Genomic DNA, 25732 nt, shown 5'->3' on the forward strand with positions numbered 1-25732 from the left:
CAAGAGTGAGGTAGCTGGAGAAAAGGAAATACAGTTTGTAGAATGACTGTTCCAGCATCACAAAGCAAATGGAATGTAAGATGATGGATTTGTAGCTTAGTGACAATGGCATAATTACCAGTACACAGCTCAAAGGGAAGAGTTTAAAAACTCATGTATCTTTCTTACCTGTGGGCAAAGAATAGGAAGAATTGTGTTATCACCTACAATCAGATCTCTTTTTTAGGTCTCCCTAATCTGCTGTGCTTTAAATCTCAGGATTTTTTCATTTTCTGTGTAACCTGACCCACTTATAAACAATTCCTACTTCCTGCAACATTTCGTTACTAGAATGTTTGATTTTTTTTTATAGGCTTTTCAGGATATTTAGGGTAGGATACCCTCACTTTGAATAGCCACCATTAGATAATGGTGAAGGATTGGTAACTGAGAGAACATGTATGTAGACTATGGGGTAATTAGACTATGGGGTAATACTTTATATGTTCTATATAATAATATTTTATTAAAATAACACATCCTTTAGGTAAAGCAAGAAGTGTCTAATAGAATTAATAGGAACAAATACTCCAGCTATTAAATATAACAATTCTATCTGCTTATTTATACATTTGCTTTCCTTTATGTGTTGAAAGTTGTAGTTTTTTTTTTTTTTTTTTGCGGTACGCGGGCCTCTCACCGTTGTGGCCTCTCCCGCTGCGGAGCACAGGCTCCCGACGCGCAGGCTCAGCGGCCACGGCTCACGGGCCCAGCCGCTCTGCGGCATGTGGGATCTTCCCAGACCGGGGCACGAAGCCGCATCCCCTGCATTGGCAGGCAGACTCTCAACCACTGCGCCACCAGGGAAGCCCGAAAGTTGTAGTCTTTAGTCAGGGTTCTCCACAGAAACAAAACTAGCAGGCCGTGTGTGTGTGTGTGTGTGTGTGTGTGTGTGTGTGTGTGCAGAACTTCATTGTAAGCGATTGCCTCACATGATTATAGAGGCTGGCAAGTCCAAATCTGCGATGTGGCCTGGCAGCCTTGCCACCCAGGGAAGCCAGTGGTGCAGTTAGAGTTCGAAGGCTATAGAGCCAGTGTTCCAGTTCCTGTCCTAGTTCAAAAGCAGTCAGGCTGGAGACCAGAACTGATGGTGCAGATGAAGTCAGAGGGCACTCTTCTGGAGAATTCCCCCTTGCTTGGAGATGCCAGTCTTTTTGTTCCGCTCAGGCTTTCAACTAATTAGTTGAGGCACTTTCTGGAGGGCAGTTCCGTTACCCAGTGTTCACCAATTTAAGTGTTAATCTCATCCCAAAACACCCCCCAAGTTGACACATGAAATTAACCATCACATCGTTCTAATACTTTTCTTGATTGTTTATTAATGGGAAGGTACTAGTGACCTTCTGATTACTTCCTTGTCTATTGAACTTTAATATGTCTCTTTTTCCAGTGAGAAAGTGCTTTGCATTTTTCTTGGCAAAGATTTATCCGTCAGGATAAGCTGCAGTAACAAACAAGGGGTTATAATAACAAAGGTTTACTTCTTGTTCCTGTTCTCTGTCTACCATGGTTGGCAGGGAGCCTCTACTCATCATAGTCACTCAAGATCCTAAACTGACAGAACAGCAAACATCTAAGGCTATGCTAGTTACCATGTGAAAGAGAAAAGAAAGCTCTGAAATTGGCAGAAAGAAAAGAAAGCTCTGAAATTGGTCTCACATTGGCAGTTTTAATGCTCTTGTCTGGTCATGACATATGACATGTTTCACTTTCATTCAGAACTCGTTGGCCAAGACTAGTTACATGCTCCCATCTACCACAGTGAGACCAGAAGAAGAAGGGAGACCAAGGTGGAAGTTAGTTCTACCCTGTGACTAAAAGGAGTAGACATGGAAATAGTTGGCAGACAGCACTGTCACTGCCTTTTCCCTCTGCCTATGTACTGCTCATAACTCTCTAAAGATTCAAAGAGAGGAGCACATAATAGTGCTCCATTTGTAGCCTTTCTACGCATTTAGCACTTTGGTTCTCAACTAATCAATGTTCCCCCAATTTTGACATTTATGCCAAGATTTCTTAAGGAAATTATATCTCTTCCTCCCACTATTGCTACTTCCCCATCCCCCACCTTAGCCTTGTCAGCAATGGCAAATCTAAGGTAACGTTTTTTAAGTTTTGAAACAGTGACAAAGAATTTTTATTTATAGACAGGAAGACATATAGAAGGAGGAACATAAGGAGAGGAGTCTGGAAATGACAGAAGAGGCTTTTAGAGGAATCCTTAAGAGCAAAATGAATTTAAAGGTGGGAGAAAGAGAAGATATGAAAAGGTAGACCGAGAACAAATTAAAACAGATTAAATAAAATTAGTAATTGAAAACAAAAATAAGTTTTGTTTTTGTTTTTAAATTTATTTTATTTCTGGCTGTGTTGGGTCTTTGTTGCTGCACGCGGGCTTTCTCTAGTTGCTGAGAGCGGGGGCTACTCTTTTTTTTTTTTTTTTGCGGTACGCGGGCCTCTCACTGTTGTGGCCTCTCCCGTTGGGGAGCACAGGCTCCGGATGCGCAGGCTCAGCGGCCATGGCTCATGGGCCCAGTCGCTCCACGGCATGTGGGATCTTCCCGGACCGGGACACGAACCCGTGTCGCCTACATCGGCAGGCGGACTCTCAACCATTGCGCCACCAGGGAAACCCGGGGGCTACTCTTTGCTGCGGTGCACGGGCTTCTCATTGCGGTGGCTTCTCTTGTTGCGGAGCACGGGCTCTAGGCACGCGGGCTTCAGTAGTTGAGTAGTTGTGGCGCACGGGCTCAGTTGCTCCGCGGCATATGGGATCTAACCGGACCAGGGCTCGAACCCGTGTCGCCTGCATTGGCAGGCGGATTCTTAACCACTCCGCCACCAGGAAAGCCCCCAACACAAGTTTTGAGAGCCAAAAACAAGAAGACATTTAAACATTATAACATGATAGAGTTATAGAGTAAGAGTTATAGTGTAAGATGACAACAAGAAGGAGAACTAAGAGTAGATGATCAGTGGTGGCATTTCATGAGTGCAGTATATATACCAGAAATTGTGCTGGAAGCTGTCCAGGTATTATTTTTAATAGGCGTAACAATTTTGCCAGGAATAGTATGAACTACTTCTGAGGTAAATGGTAAAAGCAGAGAGTGAGACTTGGTTTTCTTTGACTTTGATAGAAAAATGAAACATAGTGGAGATAAATCATGTAATTAGGAGAAATCTGTATAGCTCATGGAAGACCTGTACAGGGGAACTATAACAATAACTTAGACTTTATATATTAATATGATTCTGAAGTTAAATGGAAATTTGGAATGTATATATTTTCTTATTGTTTGTGCTTGTTGCTTACCAATACAGCTAAAACAGATTAGAACAGATTTAATTAAAATTAACATAATTCCAAATACAAAGCCATTTAAAATTATATTTCTTATTTGATGAAATATATGGATGTTTTTTGTATCTTCATGTGTAATTTGATTTAATTAATAGATTTGATTAATCTATTAGCCCAATTTTGGTTTTATTTGTAGAATCCGTCATATTTAGAAAGATTTCTCCAAATGGAACTAAAATAGGGAAAGAAATCTTTCCCTGAAAATTCATTCATTTATTCATTCAAGCATTTATTTAAAATATATTTATTGGGACTTCCCTGGTGACCCAGTGGTTAAGACTCCACGCTTCCATTGCAGGGGACATGGGTTCGATCCCTGGTCAGGGAACTAAGTAAGATCCTGCATGCCTCATGGCAGCCAAAAAACAAAAACAAACAATATATTTATTGACTTCCTACTTTGTGCCTAGTGTAAGTTCAGTAGGACTCATTGTCTGCCCACAGACTAAAATAGATTTTTAAAAAACATTATTTCACCTTTTTTTTTTTTTTTTTTTTTGGTTGTGTTGGGTCGGCACGTGGGATCTTCATTGAGGCATGTGGCATCTTTCGTTTCAGAACGCAGGCTTCTCTCTAGTTGTGGCGTGCAGGCTCCAGGGTGTGAGGGCTCTGTAGTTGTGGTGTTGGGTTCCAGAGTGTGTGGGCTCTGTGGTTTGCGGCACACGGGCTCTAGTTGAGGCATGCAAGCTCAGTAGTTGTGGTGCACGGGCTTAGTTGCCCTGTGGCATGTGGGATCTTATTTCCCTGACCAGGGATTGAACCTGCGTCCCCTGTGTTGTAAGGCAGATTCTTTACCACTGGACCACCAGGGAAGTCCCGAGAAAAATAATTTACATTAAGTTTTGTCTTCGGGCTCCTACTGGCCAAATCTGGGACAATATATACACAAAAATAATTCATTAAAGAATTATAAACCATTAGGGGGAAAAAGGGATTCATGAGTCCATACCAGTGATTGATAAAGATTGAGAGAGAGACAGAGAGGGAGAGAGAGATAGGGGAGAAGAGAGGGCTCTTGCTTACATTAGAAGGCCAAATGCCAATTAGTAATGTACAGGGGCTGCTGGTGTTGGGAAAAAATCAGCATTTTGCACACATCATAGGAAAGATATGGTTCAGGATGCTAAGTCTAGGGGCAGGTGTTGATAACAAACATGGCTTTTGCATGGTTTTAAAATGTTTCTCCACAGATTACTTATTTGTTGCAAAGGAAAAATTAGTAGTTATTTTGTACAGTACTGGGTAGTACATTGACTGGATGATCAAAATTAACATCATCATTGAGAAGCAGGTGGACATCCTGTGCTTACAACTGTGATACTCTAAGAAGGACCCATCATTGCTTGTATAATATTCCAGCCAAGAATGCATACTCTGAATCTTAAGTGTATGGAAACATCAAGCAAACTCCAGATGAACAACATTTTAATGAGTAAAAGGAGGGGTTAGGAGACAGTATGCTTTAAAAGTGTCATAAAGAAAGGCTGTGGAAATGTTTCAGATTAAAGGATGCTGAAGAGATGTGACAGCCAAATGTAATACCTGACCCTGGACAGGAGACTATACTTAGGGGTGGGAAGGTGGGAATGCTATAGGACATGATTAGGTCATTTGACATACTGGATTATGAATGGTAGATTACATAAATGTATTACATTAATGTTAAGCGTATTGAAATTTACAACTGTACTGTAGTGTTATGTAAGACAGTATTCCTAGGAATTATTCACTAAAGTATTTAGAGGTAAAAGGCTATAATATTCATAATTTTCCCTTAAATGTTCTGAAAAATATTATAGGTCTGAATATGTGTATATATAAATATATATCTCATATATAGATATATGTGCATATGTATTTTTTTCAGGGGGGAGTGAGAAAATTATAACGCATTTAGGATAAAGTTTTAACAGTGAACCTGGGTAGACTATACTTGAAGTTTTTTGTACTATTTTTATTCTTGCAGCTTTTGTAAGAGCTTGAACTTATTTCCAGATAAAAAGTTGAAAAATTAAGAAAAGTAGTTATGTTCTAGGTATGATGGGAAAACACACACACACACACACACACACACACACACACACACACGCACAAAAGCACAGAAAAATTGACCAGGGGACATAAACTTAGAAAACTGAGATGCAAGCAAACATTTTGCATCCCTCTCAGCAACCTGTTGATATGTATTGGCATCAACTAGGTGCTAAACGCTTGGCCCAAATATCAGCTAATAATAGAGCAACCAAATATACTATGTTCTAAAAATGGTACATTATTAGCTGTTTTGTCTTATCCTATTGAAAACATGCAGTGCAGACTACTTATGCTTTAATATTTGTGTTATGTATAATAGTTTTCACCTCTTTAATTTAGCTTATTAAATTTTAGCACAATTATAATGGAAATTATGTTCATATATTGCATCTAATACAGAGCCTTTAGAATGAGTCATTAATCACAGATTGCAGGAGTACATTTTCATTATGTTAATCAAACGAGAATCTTTATTTTTGTTTGTAGCACAGGATTTTTGGATAGGATATATCCAATGTATTAGTTAATATCATAATTTATAATAAATGTGCAAAATGTAAATAATTACGTGGAAAAACCTAACTGAAAGCTAAATCAGATTTCATACTTTTAAAATTACTTTTTCTACAACATGACTAATTTTTTTAAGGCATGACTCAGTTTTTTATTTGAAACTCTAGTAATATTTGTATTGTTAGAAACACATAAACAGTTTTGATAATGATCTTAAATAGGAAGATCTAGTAATGTTCTAAGATATTATATTTGAAATTAAAATAAATACAGAAGTATGATAATTCTTAAGCCCTCTACGCAATGGAAATAGGCATAGATTTGGAAAGCAGTGCAGTAGCAAATGGTATCTGATATGATTTCTAGTGAATCTGGATATTAGATCTGGATCTTAGAACTCTTTAGTGTGTCAGTACTAAGTCCAACTGTGCCTATCCTGTTCAGCTTATTCTATGATCAACTGGCTTTTCTTTCTATATAATTATAAGGAACAATTGTAATAATTATAAAGAAAATAATTTCAATACCTTAATTGAATATTGTTCAGATTGTTGAGAAGGCGGCATCTTAATCCAGTGCTTTATCAGTAGATTGTATTTAAATGTATGGAATTTCTATGTGGCTGTTCTCCAAATATTTTCCATTTTTGTTGGCTCTAACAGTGTTTTTTTTTTTGTTGTTGTTGTTTTAAGATTTAACAAAGTTTATTAAATCACTTGCTCTCTGTAAAGGCATGATTTTACAACCTTTTTTTTTTAGTGAGAACAAAAAGATTTTGGAGCGTATTTATACATTATTTTAATTAATTATTAATTAATTAAATTTTTAAATTTTATTTTATTTTTTTATACAGCAGGTTCTTATTAGTTATCCATTTTAAACATATTAGTGTATACATGTCAATCCTGTTCTCCCAGTTCATCCCACCACCACCACCTGCCCTGCCACTTCCCCACCTTGGTGTCCATACGTTTGTTCTCTACATCTGGGCCTCTATTTCTGCACTGCAAACCGGTTCACCTGTACCATTTTTCTAGGTTTCTAACAGTGTTAAGAGCTTGTTTGGGGGATGGAAAAAAGTCTTTTTTTTTTTTTTGGATTTTCAACAGTCCACCAGTTGCTGATATGTCATTGTAACAGTAACCTTTATTCCCTAAGCTCCACACCCACCATGCCCATCTAAGAGATTCATTTTGTGTTGAAGTGTTCTTTGTAAAAGCACATGCTGTTTGTGTTGGCCTTACCAAAGTCTGTAGAAATATTTCAGCCATCAAAATTACTGAAATTGTAATTAAAAACAAAAATAATCCCAGCCCTCTGGATCTGTATCCTTCAGGTAGAAGAAGCCAGTGGTATGGAGTCTTTGTGTCCAGATAAAATTTCAGAAAGTGGCACAGAGTAGCTTGATTTCTGATGAATTTCAGTTGCACTGTAGGAATAAGCTACTACCTTAGGTATCAAATTAGCAGTACTACTGAACTAGTTCTTTTACATTTTGGAAATTTTAAATGGCTATTTCCTTTTTCTATTTCCAGTTGTTAGGAAACTTAATGTGACTGCTACGTTTCACCATTAATTGTTTTAAATTTTTGTGTAATTCGAAAGAAGAAATCCTTTCAGTTGGTGAGCATTTAAATTAGTGGCTAGACTTGCTTTTCAAGATTATGGCAATCCTGGTGATGTATTATTTAGTACACAAATCAAAAGTAAAATATTAAATTTATTTTATAATTGTTTTTGTAATTGTGCCTTCTCTACTTGTCCATGTTGTAATTTGGTATTAACTTCTTTTTAACAATAGACGAATCCTTAGTACTGTGGAAAAGAGCAGACAGAAATATAAACCAGCTTCTCTCACAGTGGAGTTTGTCCCTTTCTTTTATCGTAAGTAACAGCTCTAATTTCTCTTGCTTTGATTCTGATGTTACTTTGATTGTTCCTTATTCTGATTCTGACCTTGATTCAGCTTTGTGTTTTTATATGATAAAGATTCTAAGAAACTATTACTGGAGTACTTGATTCATGTTTTGTTGTGATTATTCTTCTTGGTTTTATTTAATTCATTGTTCTCAAAGTGTTTTTCTTTTGAGAAGAGCTGAATGTTTTAATGACGGTAGTATATCTTAAAACTTTAGAATTTTTATGGAAAATAAACTTGAGAGAATTGGTCTCCGTTTGTATGACCTATATGGACTCTAGCTTTCTTTCTTTAAAGAAATGATTTTGCCATATTTTAAGAATGTAGAAAATTTTGCAGAATATAAAAGGAACACCTTGTGTTTCCCACTCAAATTGGTCAGATCTTAACATTTTGCCGTTTTGCCATATTTGCTTTAATTCTGTCACTCCTTTTTTTTTTTTTTCTAAGAAATAAAATAAGACAAATAGTCCCTGGAAGGGCAGTTGGTCCTGTCCAAAATATATATGACATTTGGTCCACGCCAAAAGATCCTTGATATTTGGTCCTGTCCAAAATGTCCATAAGACACTTGGCTATGCCAAAAGGTCCTTGAAATTTGCTCCTATCCAAATGAGCATATTTGGTTCATGCCACATGATTTTGGGTAGGACCAAATGTCAAGGACTTTTTGGCATGGACCAAATATCTTATGGACATTTTGGACAGGACCAAATGTCTGCTAACGAAATAGTCCTTTGATTGCTTGGTGAAGATGATTGCAGTGCCCACTTTGCTTGACCACCAGTAGTGATACTGCCTTCAGCTAGATAATCAAACTCACATGTCCACAGTAGGAAACCCAGCATGCCAATGGAACAGTGTAGGTGTTTCTTTTCAGGAGGAGATCTCAGAACATTCCAAGGGCTTTTCTTGGGTTTTCTAAGTGAGGGTATGAAACCAAATTGGTGGGTGTGTGAGCCACTCTGGCTTTGAAGTACAGTATCCCATAGAAGGCATGTATAGCTTGTAGTAACTGATGAATGTAATTTCCACATCCTGGGAAGGGAAATGCCTAAATTACACGTTGCAATCAGGGAAGCCCAAGGTTATTTTATAGTTATCATAGTCTTCCTAGTCCAGATCAAGGGCCATTTTTACCATGAGCAATTTTGCCTGGTAACTCATTTGTCACTCATTGATGGTCCACATTTGTCAGATTTCCAGAAATATAATTCTTGGTCCATTTTCCTATAGAGAAGGAGAAAGGGTTTTTCCTACCCTTTGTTAATCAGTATTCACAGTAGTGATAGTGAAAATTTTCAATTGTAAAGATGTTTTTCCTTTTGCAATTTTGCAAGATATCCTTGGAATGATACTGTGGCATAGGGTGAATATCATATTTTTCAACATTTTTTCACCTAATATTTTGCATCCATTGATGATACTTGCCTGGATCAGTTATTTTATTGAGGGTTGCAATATTGTGGTCTTCAAATTCTATCCTTACAGTTCTATCAGCTGTTGTATTCTGTAAAAAAGAATTTTCCCTCATCAACTGGGGATAAACTACAGCTGTTCCCAAAAAGGCTGGATAAAGTACTTAAATCTTTCCCTTTTACTATCTGTTTTCAAAATGAGTTCAAATAATAGTTACTTTTAGTGGGGCATATAAGTTTTATTTCTCTCTTTTTTGTGTATCACTGTGGACTCAACTTTTATTTATTCAATGTTACAATCAGGTTATAGTTTTTTTTTTTTTTTTTTTGCGGTACGCGGGCCTCTCACTGTTGTGGCCTCTCCCGCTGCGGAGCACAGGCTCCGGACGCGCAGGCTCAGCGGCCATGGCTCACGGACCCAGCTGCTCCGCGGCACGTGGGATCTTCCTGGACCGGGGCACGAACCCGCGTCCCTTGCATTGGCAGGCAGACTCTCAACCACTGCGCCACCAGGGAAGCCCCAGGTTATAGTTTTTGATGCTAAAGTTATTCCACACTTGATCACGAAGATCATTTTATCCTATTCAATTTGCATTTTCATTTAATTGAGTCTTTTAAAACACAGAAGCTTTAAATATTAATGGTATCTAATTTATAAAATTTTTTTTATGATCTGTGGTTTTTGTGCCTTACCGAAGAAATCTTGGTTACCTCAAGATCATGAAGATTTTCTCTTATGTTTTCTTCTATTAGGTCAGTTACCTGTTTTGAGTTAGTATTTTCTATCTAGCATAACGTTTTTCATTATTGTTCCAGCAACATTTGTTGAAAAAGCTCTTCTTTCTTCCATTGAGTTACCTTGGCACATTTGTCAAAAATTTGTTGACCATAAAACATGGGTTGACTTCTGGATTCTCTTTTTTGTTTCACATGTCTACCTGTATGCTGTTACCACGCTGTATTGATTATTGTGACTTTATACTAAGTCCTGAAGTCATTAAGACCTCCAACTTTGTTCTTCCTTTTCAAATTGTTTTCATTATTCTGGATCATTTGCATTTTTATATATATTTTAGAATCCATTTTTCAGTATTGTTACAAAATGCTTGCTGGGATTTTGATTGGGATTGTATTGAATCTATGGAACCATTTGAGGAGAATTGCCACCTTAAGAATATTGAGACTTCCAATTCATGAATCTGATATATCTCATTGTTTATTTGTATGTTTATTTCTTTAACCAGTGTTACATAGTTTTTAGCACATAGATTGTGCACATATTTTGTTAATTTATCCCCAAATATTTATCCCAAGTACTTGTAGTTGTAAAGTCTTTAAAATAAACTATTGCAAATTTTTTGAAAAGCCTTATCTTCATGACCTGTTTTTTGATAATGAAATGTCCCTTCGTATCCATGGTAATATTCTTTGCCTTGCCTTGGTGATATTCCTTGCCTGTTTTGTCAGATACTAGTATAGTATCTGACACTCCAGCAATCTTATGATTAGAATTTGTTTTCTGTATGTCCTCTGTGGCTGAATAGAACTCTATCATCTGTGTGAAATCTGAAATTTCAGTTTACAACTTCTTGGTAGGTTTTTGCCTGTCTTGTGGGATTTCATACTATAATTTAGGACTGGTACTTGGACTCAAAGTGAGCCCTTTGCATATTTCTGGATTGCTTTCTCTGTATGTAGAGCTTCCTCCATTCAAGTACTGCTTTACAAATTCCAGTTGCCTAGGCCTCCCCAAACTTTTTATCTGTCTCCTAACTCAGCAAATAGCCATGTTCTTTTAGGGTTCCCCTTTTCTCTGCATTTGTTCAGAAAATGTCTACAAACCAAAAGCTGAGGTGATTCTTGGGTTTACTTTGCTTTCCTTCTCTTGTGTTTCACAATAGAAGGACAATTTCTAGAACCTAAAAATCTCTAGAGCCTATTTTTTCCAATTTTCTAGTTATTTATAGCAGGAAAACATGTATAGTGACAGTTATTCCAGCATAGCTGGAATGACTTAATTTTTTAAATGTAAATTTCTATCAATACACTTTAACTCAAAATTGTTTCTTTTTGGTAATGTTTCTTATGTATAAAAATTGCATATAATTCTATTGTTATTATCTTGTCTTTGTGTGTAATGATGTATGCAAAAGGATATTCATTACTGGATTGTTAGTAGTATCAAAAGAAAATGGAAAAGCATAAATGTTTATCAGTAGAGAACTGGTTGAGTAAATTAAGGTACATCATTGTAGTGAAATGCTCTCTAGTCATTCCACTACTGATGAATAATGCAGATGTATATGTTAAGATGTAATAATGCCCGGAATGTATTAAGCATAATGTATTAAGCAAAAAAGCATAATGCAATAATATATGTAGAGCTTTTTTGCTTTTTTTTTTTTTTTTTAAGGTGTGGAGAGCAAGGTGGATTGAGGAATAGGTTAGAGGGAAACTTTCTTTTCCTTGTCAGTTCTTTTATGCTGTTTAAAATTTTCTGTGTAATGTGCATGTATAACCTTTTTTTTTTTTTTTTGCGGTACGCGGGCCTCTCACTGCTGTGGCCTCTCCCGCAGTGGAGCACAGCCTCACAGCCTCCGGACGCGCAGGCCCAGCGGCCACGGCCCACGGACCTAGCCGCTCCGTGGCATGCGGGATCCTCCCGGACCGGGGCATGAACCCGTGTCCCCCGCATCGGCAGGCGGACTCTCAACCACTGCGCCACCAGGGAAGCCCTGTATAACCTTTTAAAAACAATAAAATTATGTTAAAAGAAAGGTTACTATTGGTACTAGAGCTTTAGAATATTGGCCCTGGAGTGGACCCAGGAGATCTTTTTATCTAACTCTTTCAGTTTTATAATTGAATAATAATAGTTATACTAATAAGCAGTAGTTCTAGTAGTAAAAAGACGTCTAGTTTTATTGCAGATTTGGGTTAATTTGTAGCTCTGTCACTTAGTAACCGGATGACTTTAGGCACCGTATTAAATTTTGACCTTCCATTTGCTCATTTATAAATGGGGGCAAAATATCATCCTCGTATGCAGTATTATGAGAATTAAATGAGGTAACATAAAGAAAGTATCTAAAATGCTCCCTGATTGATGGTTTCTCTTTTCCTTTCCTATGAAAAAAAATGCATGTTAACTTTGCCTTTTAACAAATTTTAGCCTTTCACAAATCTTTTTTTTTAATTTTGTTCTGTTTTGTTTTGTTTCTTATAATTAATTTTTACTGGAGTATAGTTGCTTTACAATGTTGTGTTAGCTTCTACTGTGCAGCAAAGGGAATCAGCTACACAAATCGTTTCTGATGTTTCTGTGTCAAACATTCCTTAGAGATCAGTCATACTGTGAAAAAGAAACCTTATTTATTTATTTTGTGTATTATATTCACAGAATGTTTTCAAGAAAGTGAGCATCTCAAGGAAAGTCTTAAGTGTTGCTTATTGCATCTCTTTGGAGCCATTGTAGCTGGTGGGCAGGTGAGGAACATGTTGAAAGTTAACCTATGAAACGATAGTAAACATTACAAAAAGTTTTCCATAGATTATTTAATGAATTCTTTGTGTCTTTAAAAATTTCATGAACCATACAAATATTTTTTTGAGTTTAGATCTTGTTTAAAACTTAATTTACTTACTTCTTTTATTTATTAAGTTCCATAAAACCTAAGTAATAATATTAGCATTAACAATAAAATTACTGCATAAATAACTAGATTTAACAGTTCTTGGTATTTGAAGTTCTTAGTTGTATTAACTTTCAGCTTCCAGTTCTTACTTTAGAATATAGAGGATAGTCATCCCTGTTAGTTCATTTGATGAAATAAAACTCTAGCCATTTGATTTCCTAAGACATATGAATTTAGTCACTCTGCTGTCTATTTTTACTTATTAAATGCATATATACATGGCTTATATGCATTTTTCAACAAACTGAACTAGTTTTTAAATTATTTATAAGAAAGAAGTTCTAGTAATTTTATTTATTTATTTAAATTGAACATCTTAAAAGCTGTCTGTAGTAAACTTTGAATCTAACTACTAGTTGAAAACAGGATTATAGTTCAGAAGGAACATTCTACTTGTTTTGTTTAGCCACACAGTTTAGATCAGAGGTTTCTAACACATTTTATATCACATACCCCTTTGGCAGTCTGATATAGCCCCTTGTCAGAATGTTTTCACATGCCTAAAATAAAATACATATGATCACAAAGGAAACTATACTGAAATGCAGTTACTAAAATATTAACAAAACAAGTTTGTAACATAGTAATGTGCTTCTTTATAACACATCAAATAAAAAAATACAGCAGCAAGTCTAGTGACTAATGTAATTTCAAAGAAGAGATGAGGGTAAATGATATTTCAAGACACTACAACAACTATAATACATGAAAATGTATATGATTTCTATTGATGACAAAAATCACAGGTATTGCTAATAATACTGCTTGGGTTTCCTAGTGGGCCACCTTGCCCTCTCCTCTGCACTCTAGTAGAGGATAAGAGTCTCTGTAGCGAGAGGGATGGTGACCAGAATCCTGTTTTTCAGTTTGTTTGCTTTGTCACCTTCCTTTATTAGCTAATATCCTTCTTTTGCCTCAGTACCTCCCAATTTCCATCATTTCTCCACTACTAAGAATAAGAATTAATAAGTGTACATGAGTAAAATTGGAAATGACATTGTTTTTGACTGATGCCGAAGCTGGTTGGATCCTGTTCCCTTTTTGAATATACCCAGACTTGTTCTTGTTAGGGCCTGGGGTAATCGAGCCCCAAGAGACCTCCAGTTATTAAAACTCACTTGGAAATCAAATAGGTTGGAAGCCCAATTTATTATTTTATGTACTGAAAATACCCCAAATCCTTATAATCAGGTCATAGCTATAGTTACAAATATATTGAAATCAGAAGGCTGTTGAATATAGCCTCAGTACAAGGGTATTTAGATGAATAGTTAAAGGCATAATAATGGCTTTGTCACAGAGTCAAAAAAGTCCAGTGATTGGTCTCCCTTTCCAAAGCATCATGCCTGGCTTCCCACTGGCATATTTCTGCTGTTTTGTGCTATGTTAAGAGCAGGGGCTCTGGAGCCAGACTGACATAGGTTTGAATCCTATGTCATTTCTAACTAGTTGTGTGACCTTGGATAAACTGTTTACATTTGTTTAGTTTCTCTATTTGTAATGTGGAAATAGTAACACTTATAGGGCAGTCATAAGGACCAAATGACACATAATATATGTAAAACACTTAACAAAGTGCCTGTGCTTATAAGAATGAAGTATATCACAGGGGTATCAGATTTATGATTCCTTGAAAGTAGCAGTAAATACTGAAGTTCTAGTAGCTTAAGTTAGAAGTTTACCTTTTTTCTTTTGTTTAAAAAAAAAAAATAGCTGTAAGCAGTCCAGAGTTAATCTGGTGGCTCTAACCTCTTCAGGGACTCAGGTACCTTTTGAATGTCAATTTGTTATCCTTACTATTATTTCTTGTGGTACAAAATAGCTTCTAGAGTTTTGGCCACCATGTCTACATTTTGGGCACAAAGATGGAGGGGGAGGTGAAGAAGGAGACAAATGGCAGGTGCCAATTATCTTTGAAGGAGATACTGAAAAGCTGACAGTATCTCATTTGCCAAACTCCATCAGATAGCTGCAAAGTTGCAAATATGTTCAGATAAAAAATTTGATAAAACTTGTTTCCTCAGCCTCCTTAACAGCAGGGGAGGTTAGGAAATGTAATGTTTATTCCTGGTAGCCATGTGTCCAGCAAAAACATCAGGGGCTCTGTTAATAAGGAAGCAGAGGAAAATTGATGTTGGATGGGCCATCAGCAATTTCTTCCATAGTAGCACTTGTTATTATTGATATTATTTATCATATTGATAATAAGTCCAAATGGCCTAAGTGTTATTACTTTCAGATGATTTTACATAATTATACTCTGATTTATTATTTATGAATTTAACAATTTAGGGCAACATATTTATTTCAAGCTTAATGGATCACCTCAAATAGCTACCAGTTACTTAGAGTTTCAGAAATATATTTGTAGAATCAGAGCCAAGCCAGTCCTCTTATATATCTATATTATTTGGGATAATATGATATAAATGATATATGTCATTTGCTATAACCAATAGAAAACCTGAGAGAGGCTTGGCCAAATCGACGTGTTTATTTTTATTCTTGCATAAGAAATCCAGATGCAGGCGGTTCTGGGATAGCACAGCAACTCAATGATATCATCAGGGACTAAGGTCCTTGTGTTCCTGTTCTGCTCTGTAGCCTGCTACTTTAATTCTGGGGCTTGTTTCCTCATGATATAAAGGTGGCTCCAAGCTTCTTGTCTGCATTTCAGGCAAGAAAAGGGTGAAAAAACCAAAAGCAAAGGATCCTTCCCTTTTTTATTTGTAAAGTGATATCCTCTTCATGGTCTACTGGCATATATTCTTGACCAGAACTATGTCACATGGCTACCTCTAGCTACAAGGGAGGGTGGTAAGTAAGTTTTCTACATGGGCAGATGACTATCTGAATAAAATCAGAATTCTATTAGTGAAGAAATGAAGACCTAATATGTGTAAAACACCAGCGGTGTCTGTCAAAGTATCTGTGTAAAATTTTCTCAATGTTGATTGATAAAGAAAAAGTTGTCTGCAGATTTATTAAATTCTCTTTGTTTTTGCAAACATACAGCACTACTGTTAGATTTGGGTTTCAATTTTAGTCTCTCATGTTTCAGAGGAATGCTTTGCAAGCAATTTCTCCAGCCACCATGGAGGTTCTCATGAGAGTTTTGGCCGATTGCGATTCTTGGGAGGAAGGAAATCCTGAAGAAGTGGGTAGGAAGGTAGAACTTACTCTGAAGTGCCTTACAGAGGTGGTACATATCCTTCTCACTAGCAGCTCTGATCAGCGTCAAGTGGAAACCAGCACTATTTTGGAGAACTATTTTAAATTGCTAAATTCAGATCATTCAGCTTTACCTAATCAAAGGAGGTCCAGACTGTGGGAAAGCCGGTTCATAGCTCTACAGATCAAAATGCTGAGTGAGTATTAGATGAAGTTTATTATATTCAGTTTTCTCTGAATCTAGTTTGTTTTTTTTTTTTACCTTTATATTCTCCATTTTCATTAAAAATTCAAGGCTATTGTATAGAAAATATTGATTGTTTAATTCAGATATTGTGTGACTATTTAGATTTGACTTCAAAATAATATGGAATTGATTTGTCTTTCACATATTTGCTTTAACAGTGACAAAATCGAGCCTCTATATTCTCTTTTGAAAGTTGTAATCCACTAAAAGCATCAATGTTCAAAAGTAAATCAGCTGTGATTTTGAAATTCTAGGAAAAGTAAATTTTCAGAAAGTGCCATTTGTAGTTTCTAACCTATGGCAAAGAGTCACATACGATCAATTTTTTATGTGCTTCTAATACATCTCTGTAGAAATCACTTCAGTATGTCCTTCCTTTTGAGAGTTTCTGGTTTCTTGTTTTGTTTTGATTCCTCAGATCCTCTGTGTGTATGTGTCTTGTTTTTCTTTCCCTCTCTTTGTGTTGGTTGTTTTGTGTCATTCTGTGCTTCTTTCTCTCTCTCGCCATCTCCCGCCTCCCTGCAAGCTCCTTCACCAATATACGTGATTTCTTTTCGTACTCCTGTTAGATTGATAGATACTAATATTATTAACTGAGAGTTCCTTTTTATAGAAGTAAAATATTTTCATTATAGCTAAACTAGAAAATTCAGATAAGTGAAAAAAAGTTTTTGTATCCTGCCACCCAACATAACCAACATTAATGGTTTGTTGTATAGCCCTAGAGACTTTAAAAAATGTTTGTGTGGGTATGTGTGTGGTGTCCAATTTAAAAATATTGGACATCAAAATCTCAGTGAAACTTAATGATTCATAACAATAGTGTTTTTGTAGGAAAATAAGATTCATCTTATATAGTTTCTATTCTTTTATATGTTATAACATGTCACGTTTTATAATTATTATAAATTATAAGTTTATAAGGAAATTTGAGTCTATATTGAATGGACTTCTTTTTTATTATGAACTTGCATATTACCTATGTCAAATGTCCCTTGATTTCTGAGTGGGGACATCCTTTCAGTAGGAAACAAGACCAAAGCATCATCACCAATGGATTAATTACCTAAGTCTCATTTTCATGATAGCCATATGTTAATTTTATACTATAGAAATGAGACAGTGTTGCCAGACATAACCAAGTGTTGCTTATTCATAGCAAGTTGGGAACCACAGATTATTACACTTAAGTTATAATGGAAGAACACCTAAGTAAATCTCTGGGAAATATATATATCATTCTTATATATAAAAAAATAAATATTTTTAATAATAAAGTATAAAAATGTTCACTTTTTTTTTCACTTTTCTTATCAAGTAATAAGTACAGGTTTTGTTTTCTATTCCCCCTCTTTATTATTTCCTATTAATTTACATCTGTTTGTTAGCCAAAAAGCCTAAATTAAGTATATGGCTAGAGTGAATGTTTCTGTGATCCCAGATTTTCCACTTTATTAATGGACAGTTTTGTTTTTAATTTCATAGATACCATTACAGCCATGTTAGACTGCAGAGATAGGCCTGTTCTTCAGGCTATTTTTCTTAACAGTAATTGCTTTGAACATCTCATACGACTGCTACAGAACTGCAAGGTATTTTTCTATTATTACTATTATTGTTGTCTTTGATTTTAAGAAGCGGTTATTTTGTTTATGTTTTGATTCTATTTTGAGCATAACTATAACTAAATTTTTTTATTGTGGTAAAATACATGTAACGTAAAATTTACCATCTTAATCATTTTTAAGTATACAGTTCAGTGGTATTAAATACATTCACGTTGTTGTCGCAGCCATTACCACCATCCATCCCCCATAACTCTTCATCTTGTAAAACTAAAGCTCTATATCCATTAAACAACTCTACATTCTCCTCTCCGTTCAGCCCTTGGCAACTAGTTCTTGCTGTCTCTGTGATTTTGCTACTCTAAGTACCTCGTATAGGTGGAATTGTACAGTGTTTGATTTTTTGTGACTGGCTTATTTCATTCAGCATAATATCCTCAAGATTCATCCATGTTGTAGCATATTGCAGAATTTCCTTTCTTTTTAAGACTGAATAGTATCTCAATGTATGTATACATATGTATATACCACATTTTGTTTATTCATTCATCTGTTGATGGACTCTTGTGTTGATTCTACCTTTTGGCTATCATGGATAATGTTGCTATGAACATGAGTATACAAATATCTCTTCAAGACCCTACTTTAAATTCTTTTGGGTATATATCCAGAAGTGGGTTTGCTGGATCATACAGTAATTAAATTTTTAATTTTTTGAGGAACCACCTTACTGTTTTCCATAGTAGCTGCACCATTTTACATTGCCACCAACACTGCACAAAGGTTCCAGTTTCTCCACATTCTTATCAACACTTGTTTTCTTCTTCTTCTTCTTCCTCTTCTCCTTCTCGTCCTTCTTCTTCTTCCTCTTCCTCCTCTTCCTCTTCCCCTTCCTCTTCTTCCTCTTCCTCCTCCTCCTCTTCTCCTTCTTCCTCCTCCTCCTCTTCTTCCTCTTCTTTTTTTTTGATAGTAGCCATCTCAATGGATGTGAGGTGGTATCTCATTGTAGTTTGATTTGCTTTTCTCTAATGATTAGTGATGCTGAGCATCTTTTCATGTGCTTACTGGCCGTTTATGTGTCATCTTTAGAGAAATGTCTATTCAAGTCCTTGGTGCATTTTTTAATTGGGTTTTTTAGCTTTTTTGTTGTTAAGTTTCAAAGTCTTTTTTGTTATGCATTGTTAAAATTTAGTATGAGCATTTGATGGCATATGTTTTTGCACTTTTGTTTCACTTAAGATTATTTCATTAGCATATTCGTGTGTTATGATTTTAATATTTACATGTTATTATATTGAGTGGATGTACCATAGCTTACTTAACTATTCCCTATTGGTAAATTCTTAATTTGTTTCCAATTTTGTTTGTGATTACATAACTCTTTAAAGTTTCATAGAACAGAATTCTATTTCTAGTACAATTATTAGATCAAAGGGCATAAATTTTTTTAAATAGGGAACATTGTGTGTAAACTTATAAGTGGAAAATGTAGAAAAGTAGAAAAATAAAAATACTATTAAGGTTCTTGATGTATACTTCCAATTTGCTTATTTTTAAAAGTTTTTACTAATTTACACTTGTAGCAGATTTGTGTGTAAGTACATAATAACTAATATCTCTGATTATTATATGTTTCCATAAATATCAAGATGGTACCAGAAACCTTCTTGAGAAGCCTTTGAAAGTAAAACTACTTCAAAGAGCTTTTACCTTTCTATTTGAAATATTCCTTTCATGAATTCCCTGTTGAAAAATACTGGGGGTCCCTTCTGATTCTGTGAGAATATTCCAGAATAAGAATTTTAACGTCAGCTCCTTGAATTTTTCCACTCTGTTAGGAGGGGTATCCTTGAAAACATTTATGTCACTATATTGCTTAACTTATAGTAAAATTGTGAAGAATAGCATAAAATAGGAAATAATATATTGATAAAGTAAGTCATAATGAATATTTATGAAGTCAGCAAAAGTACCAAATTATCACTGTAGAGTCAAGATCTCTCTGTCCGCCTTTTAAAAATCATTCTTGGGAAAGAAATCCTAGGGAGGTGAAAGCAGCATAAGAGAAGTGTTTATAAAACCTTCTGTTTGTTGTAAAAATGCAGCGTGGCTTTATCAGTTATAAAGACAACTTCAGTAATAAAGGCAAGATCTCACATGTGCATTTATACAGTATATGAAACTAAGACATAATTAAAAATCTCTATCATATCATGGTCAGCAGTATCTTTTTTAAAAATACAGAACTGTTTGACATTGCGGTCATGATGGTGAGCTAATATTTACTCTTCTATGTTAAAAGCCAAAGTTTCTTATCATTTAGATCTAGAAACTTGCTGGTAGTCATACCATTTTAAAATTTAATTATTTGTTACCATTTATCACATTTTGTTTTGAAACAGGAAATGGTAGAGAAGAAACCAATTTCAGAGGGGAAAACTAGGCTTTGGGACCTGAGCCTTCTCTCCTGGCAGTAGTCTTTATTTGTGGAATATTCTAGTCAGACTCCCTGTAGATTCCTCACTAAACTTTAGACTCATTAAGTGTTTTTTTTTTTTAACATCTTTATTGGAGTATAATAGCTTTACAATGGTGTGTTAGTTTCTGTTTTATAACGAAGTGAATCAGTTATACATATACATATGTCCCCATATCTCTTCCCTCTTGCATCTTCCTCCCTCCCACCCTCCCTATCCCACCCCTCTAGGTGGTCACAAAGCACTGAGCTGATCTCCCTGTGCTATGCGGCTACTTCCCACTAGCTATCTATTTTACATTTGGTAGTGTATATATGTCCATGCCACTCTCTCACTTTGTCCCAGCTTACCCTTCCACCTCCCTGTATCCTCAAGTTCATTCTCTAGTAGGTCTGCATCTTTATTCCCGTCTTGCCCCTAGGTTCTTCATGACCTTTTTTGTTTTTTAAGATTCCATATATATGTGTTAGCATACCTCCCTGTATCCTCAAGTTCATTCTCTAGTAGGTCTGCATCTTTATTCCCGTCTTGCCCCTAGGTTCTTCATGACCTTTTTTGTTTTTTAAGATTCCATATATATGTGTTAGCATACGGTATTTGTTTTTCTCTTTCTGACTTACTTCACTCTGAATGACAGTCTCTAGGTCCATCTGCCTCACTACAGATAACTCAGTTTCGTTCCTTTTTATGGCTGAGTAATATTCCGTTGTATATATGTGCCACATCTGGACTCATTAAGTTTTAAAAACAAGAGGGGGGCCTTCGCTGGTGGCACAGTGGTTAAGAATCTGCCTGCTAATGCAGGGGACACGGGTTCGACCCCTGGTCCGGGAAGATCCCACATGTGTGGAACAACTAAGCCCGTGTCCCACAACTACTGAGCCCACATGCCACAGTTACTGAAACCCGTATCCCAGAGCCCGTGTACCGCAACCAAGAGTAGCCTCTGCTCACTGCAACCAGAGAAAAGCCTGCGTGCAGCAACGAAGACCCAACGCAGCCAAAAATAAAATAAATAAATAAACTTATTAAAAAATATAATAAGTTAAGATGATTTAATAAAAAAATTTTAAAATAGTAAAAACAAGGGGGAACCTTTGAAATAAACTGCCCAACTCTTTTATTATAGTAATGAGGAAATGTGTCCTAAGAGATTAAGTGATTAGCCCAGGGTTTAACACTAATATATGATGGAGGAAGGATTTCTTACCCAGGTATTCTGACCCTAAGTTCATTGTTATATGTAGTTTTGTAACTGTATTACTGGTACTTAAGGTCACTGTTTAGTCAGTAGAAAAAATGTTTTCTGTGCACTAAATATAAGAGAACTATAGGTTTTATTTACTGTATATACAAACATGTTTGATGGAGAGAGGTGATATGATTTATGAATATATAAAAATGTTTGGCATCTTGTGAAAACTTAAGTTCCCAGATGTGTTATAGAATGCTACAGATGTCTATGATTGATTTCTGTTTAAATTGTTATTTGTTAATAAGGAATGAATCATTTACTCTTTTATACAGTAATACAGAATCAAGACAATTCCTCATTTAAATATTTAGACCCATTGGAAGCATTATCAACTAACGCTTAAAGTGTCATAAACAATTTATGAATTACACAGAAATCTTTAGGGTGACTGTTGCAGTTTCTATGCCTTCTTTTTGCATGAGATTCACCAACCAGTTTAAGTACACATTAATTTCCTTGAATATTTGTATAAAGACTTCTGGGCTTGTCAAAATGAGTTTCATCATACTATAACATATTTAAAATACAGTTCCATGAAATCATATATTTAACTTTTATGATAGGTATGATGAACTTTAAATATTTAAGAATTATTTTGTTTTACTATATTGAATTTTGAAAGGGGAATATGCTTTGAGTTAATGTAAGTTTTTTTTAAGCTGTTCAAAAATATTTGAATTAATGTGAAGAAAATAACAGCAAATTTCTAGTAGCAAAGAGTAGAATTCAAAACCATTACATGGACTTTAGCACTTTGCTAGTTGAAATCATTTTTTCAAAAATATATTGTAAATATATAAAGTTCCATTTGAGGACTTAAGTCATAAGATTCTGGAAAGCTTTTGATATTGTGGTGTTGCTCATCTTCTTTGATTTGTTTTCTTTAATTTCTTCTCTTTCTTCTTCACATCTACTCCTTAAAATCAACTGCAACAAATTTATCATGATGACAGTCTTAGTAAGAATGAGAATTTATGAAAGGAGCAACCAAGGGATACTTTATGGAAAAGATTGTTAGGAGTGAATAGACAAAATGGTGTAGTTGAAAGCCTGACTTTGGGAATCAAATCTGTCTGGATTTATACACATTGTCTTAGTGACCTTGAGCAAGTTTCTTTTCATTTTTTAAAAAATAGATATTTATTTATCTTCTAGAACAATACACAATCAATATAGAGATTTTGGAGGAAAAAAGCATAAAAATATTTTTTTACAAAGCATATATATAGTATTTAAAATGTTGCAAAATATACATAATATTTGCATATATATTTTTAATGTGGATGTATTTTCCTTTACAAAATTGGAATACTACTGAATTTTTTTCATTCTGCTTTTAATTGTGTTATATCATGAGTCTTTCCATATGCCATCATATTTTTCAAAAGATTGCTTTTAATGACTGCAAGTATTTCAACACAGCAGTTCTCAAAGTATGGGATCCCCAAGATCATTTTAGGGAGTCTGCGAAGTCTAATCTTAACAAAATTTCTTTTTGAAGTTAATTTTCTTCTTAAACTGTAACCAAAACAACATTATAAAAGTTTGAACGCAAAAGCAGATAGGAGGGCTTCCCAGGTGGCACAGTGGTTGAGAGTCCGCCTGCCGATGCAGGGAACACGGGTTCGTGCCCCAGTCCGGGAAGATCCCACATGCCGCGGAGCGGCTAGGGCTGTGAGCCATGGCCGCTGAGCCTGCGCGTCCGGAGCCTGTGCTCCGCAACGGCAGAAGCCACCACAGTGAGAGGCCCGCGTACCGCAAAAAAAAAAAAAAAAAAAAAGCAGATAGGAGAGTTCATCTGTCTTATCTTAAGTCAGACATTTAAAGAGATTTGCAAGAATGTAAAAGCAGTGCCATCCTCACTAAGGTATATTTTGGAAAATATAGTTATTTTTCATAAACATGTTTTTATATAAACTTGTAATGGATTTATTTTTTGAATAAATAAATATTTTTTAAACGCCTTGATTTTAATTTCTGATATGGTAAATACTGATAGATGTAACCCACATAAATAAAAGTTCAGTTCATTGGGGTTCTCAGTAATTTTTAAAAGAGTGTTAAGGGGTCTTTAGACCAGAAAATTTGAGGATTTCTCTTTCAACCTATGGATGAACCATAATTTATTAACTTATTCTATTATGTTGATACTTGACTGGTTTCTAATTTTTTGCTGTTGTAAACAGAATTGAAGTGAGCATTTCTTTTCCAAAATCTTAGTGTCAATTTCTGACTGTTTCTTTGAGTAGATTCCTAGAAATACAATTACTGATTTAAAGAGTAAGAACTTTTTAAAAGAATCTTGATATGGATTGCTTTCTGGAAAGACTTTACTTATTTTTACTTTCATCAGTTTTGAGCAGTCCTGTGTTATTGCACCTAGACAATATGGAATATTACTGTTTTAAAATCTTTGCTGATAATAATAATACCAGCTTTCATTTATTTCACCCTTGTTGTATGCCAGTTTCTAGGCTAATAACCTAACATGGATCATCTCATTTAATCTGCACGCCAATTTCATGATATCTTATTCTTTTCATTTCTGAGAAAACAAACTTGGAGAATTTAAGTAGTTTTCCTTAAAACCAGACAGCTTATAAGTAGCAGAACCAAGATTCAAATGCAGGTTTCTGATTCCAAAGCATGTATTTTGTACAGTAATCTATTTTTAGGTTTAGCGTTACTTATGCTCTTGCATACCTTAACTATTATCCATTTTATTTTATATTGCATTTTTTCAGCACATTACTGGATTTTTGTTTTCAATTTCTGAAATGATAGTAGTTCCTAAGAAGAACTTCCTTCTTAGGGTGCTCTTGATAAATCCCTTTATAAATCTAACTTTCTCTCCCTTTTCACTCTCATTTGAATTATTTTCCTCTTTACCCAAACTGACTGAGATCTTTTGGGATGCTGGGTTTTTTTTTTTTGGGGGGGGGGGTTTATTTATGTAAGCCAAACTACTTGATTCTTTCATTTCTTTCAGAAAAGAGTAGTCTCAATGTATGTCAGAGGTAATCCTAATCCATCTTTCTACTGTACAGAGTAATATAAATTATGCTCAACTCTTGATAATTTTGGAGAATACTGTTAACAAAATTTTTAACAAAATGTGTGGTCAGATAAATTTGGGAAATACTACACACTGACCTCCCTTGTCAAAGTACGCATTAGCATATTCGAGACTCTGAGGAGCATTTCCAGAAAGACCCCTTTTTAAAGTTAGTTTAATAGCATTTCACACACCTATGTGGCTGCAGAACCCTTACTATACATTATTTACTACAGTATCTTTAGTCTGTCTCAGTAGCAGTTTCCTTCTCTTCTATGAGTCTTTCCCTGCTGATTCTTTAAGAATTCAGGAATATTAACTAAGTATTCCTAATAATTATTTAATTATTGCTGTTGTTTCTTATTTTGGTAACTTTGAGTTTCAGAGAGAAATAAATGATAATTAATTACATAGTTTATGAACTAATGTTAGTTAGTAATCCAAAAAGTGGAAAGTTGATTGTCATTTTAAGAGTGGTAGACTTCATGAGTGGATTCTTGGATTTATTTCAAGAGATATGGAAATCCATTTAAGCTTCACTTCTGCTTATAGGTAACAATTTAATGTTCTTTCTCCATTATTCTTGTCTCTGTTTTTAACAGCTATTTTTAAATGCTAACAGTAAGGTGGCAGACAAGAACGAGAAAGACCTTGCCAACAAATTACTGACAGAAATGAATGAGGACCAGGTATCTACAAAGCCTGCATCTTGTTTCAGCTGAAGTCCAAAATCAGTCAATGGGAGCACCTATTCCTGTACTTTTCTTCCTATGTTTTAAAGTATACAAACATTATCTATTTCTAATCTTCATTAATTATTTTTGAAAATTGTTTAAAAATTTAAAAATAAATGCTTTCATCTAAAAGATAAATATATTGAAATCTTGGTGAGGGATATAAATGATCGATTGACAGGATTCCATCTATGTATGTGTGTCTTCTTTTCAGTTTGAGGAAATATAAAGTACAGGAATGGAATCC

The 25732-nt window shown here is 35.1% G+C and overlaps 1 protein-coding gene across 3 annotated transcripts in view; it reads left to right on the plus strand.

The window, feature by feature from the left end:
- The window catches only part of NBEAL1 (neurobeachin like 1), a 179067-nt gene that overhangs the window by 37709 nt on the left and 115626 nt on the right, over nucleotides 1-25732 (plus strand). For 2 of the 3 annotated variants that reach the window (XM_082840789.1, XM_082840790.1), the window contains exons 6-9: nucleotides 7752-7834; nucleotides 12687-12772; nucleotides 16043-16349; nucleotides 17885-17991. In XM_082840789.1, the coding sequence (XP_082696915.1) occupies nucleotides 7752-7834; nucleotides 12687-12772; nucleotides 16043-16349; nucleotides 17885-17991 (583 nt within the window). Of the gene's footprint in view, nucleotides 1-7751; nucleotides 7835-12686; nucleotides 12773-16042; nucleotides 16350-17884; nucleotides 17992-25353; nucleotides 25441-25732 lie in introns of all 3 variants that reach the window. The other variant, XM_082840791.1, reaches the window with a different exon arrangement.

Source organism: Leucopleurus acutus (genome assembly GCF_964270905.1).
Source record: "Leucopleurus acutus genome assembly, chromosome: 6".
Lineage (NCBI taxonomy): Eukaryota > Metazoa > Chordata > Mammalia > Artiodactyla > Delphinidae > Leucopleurus > Leucopleurus acutus.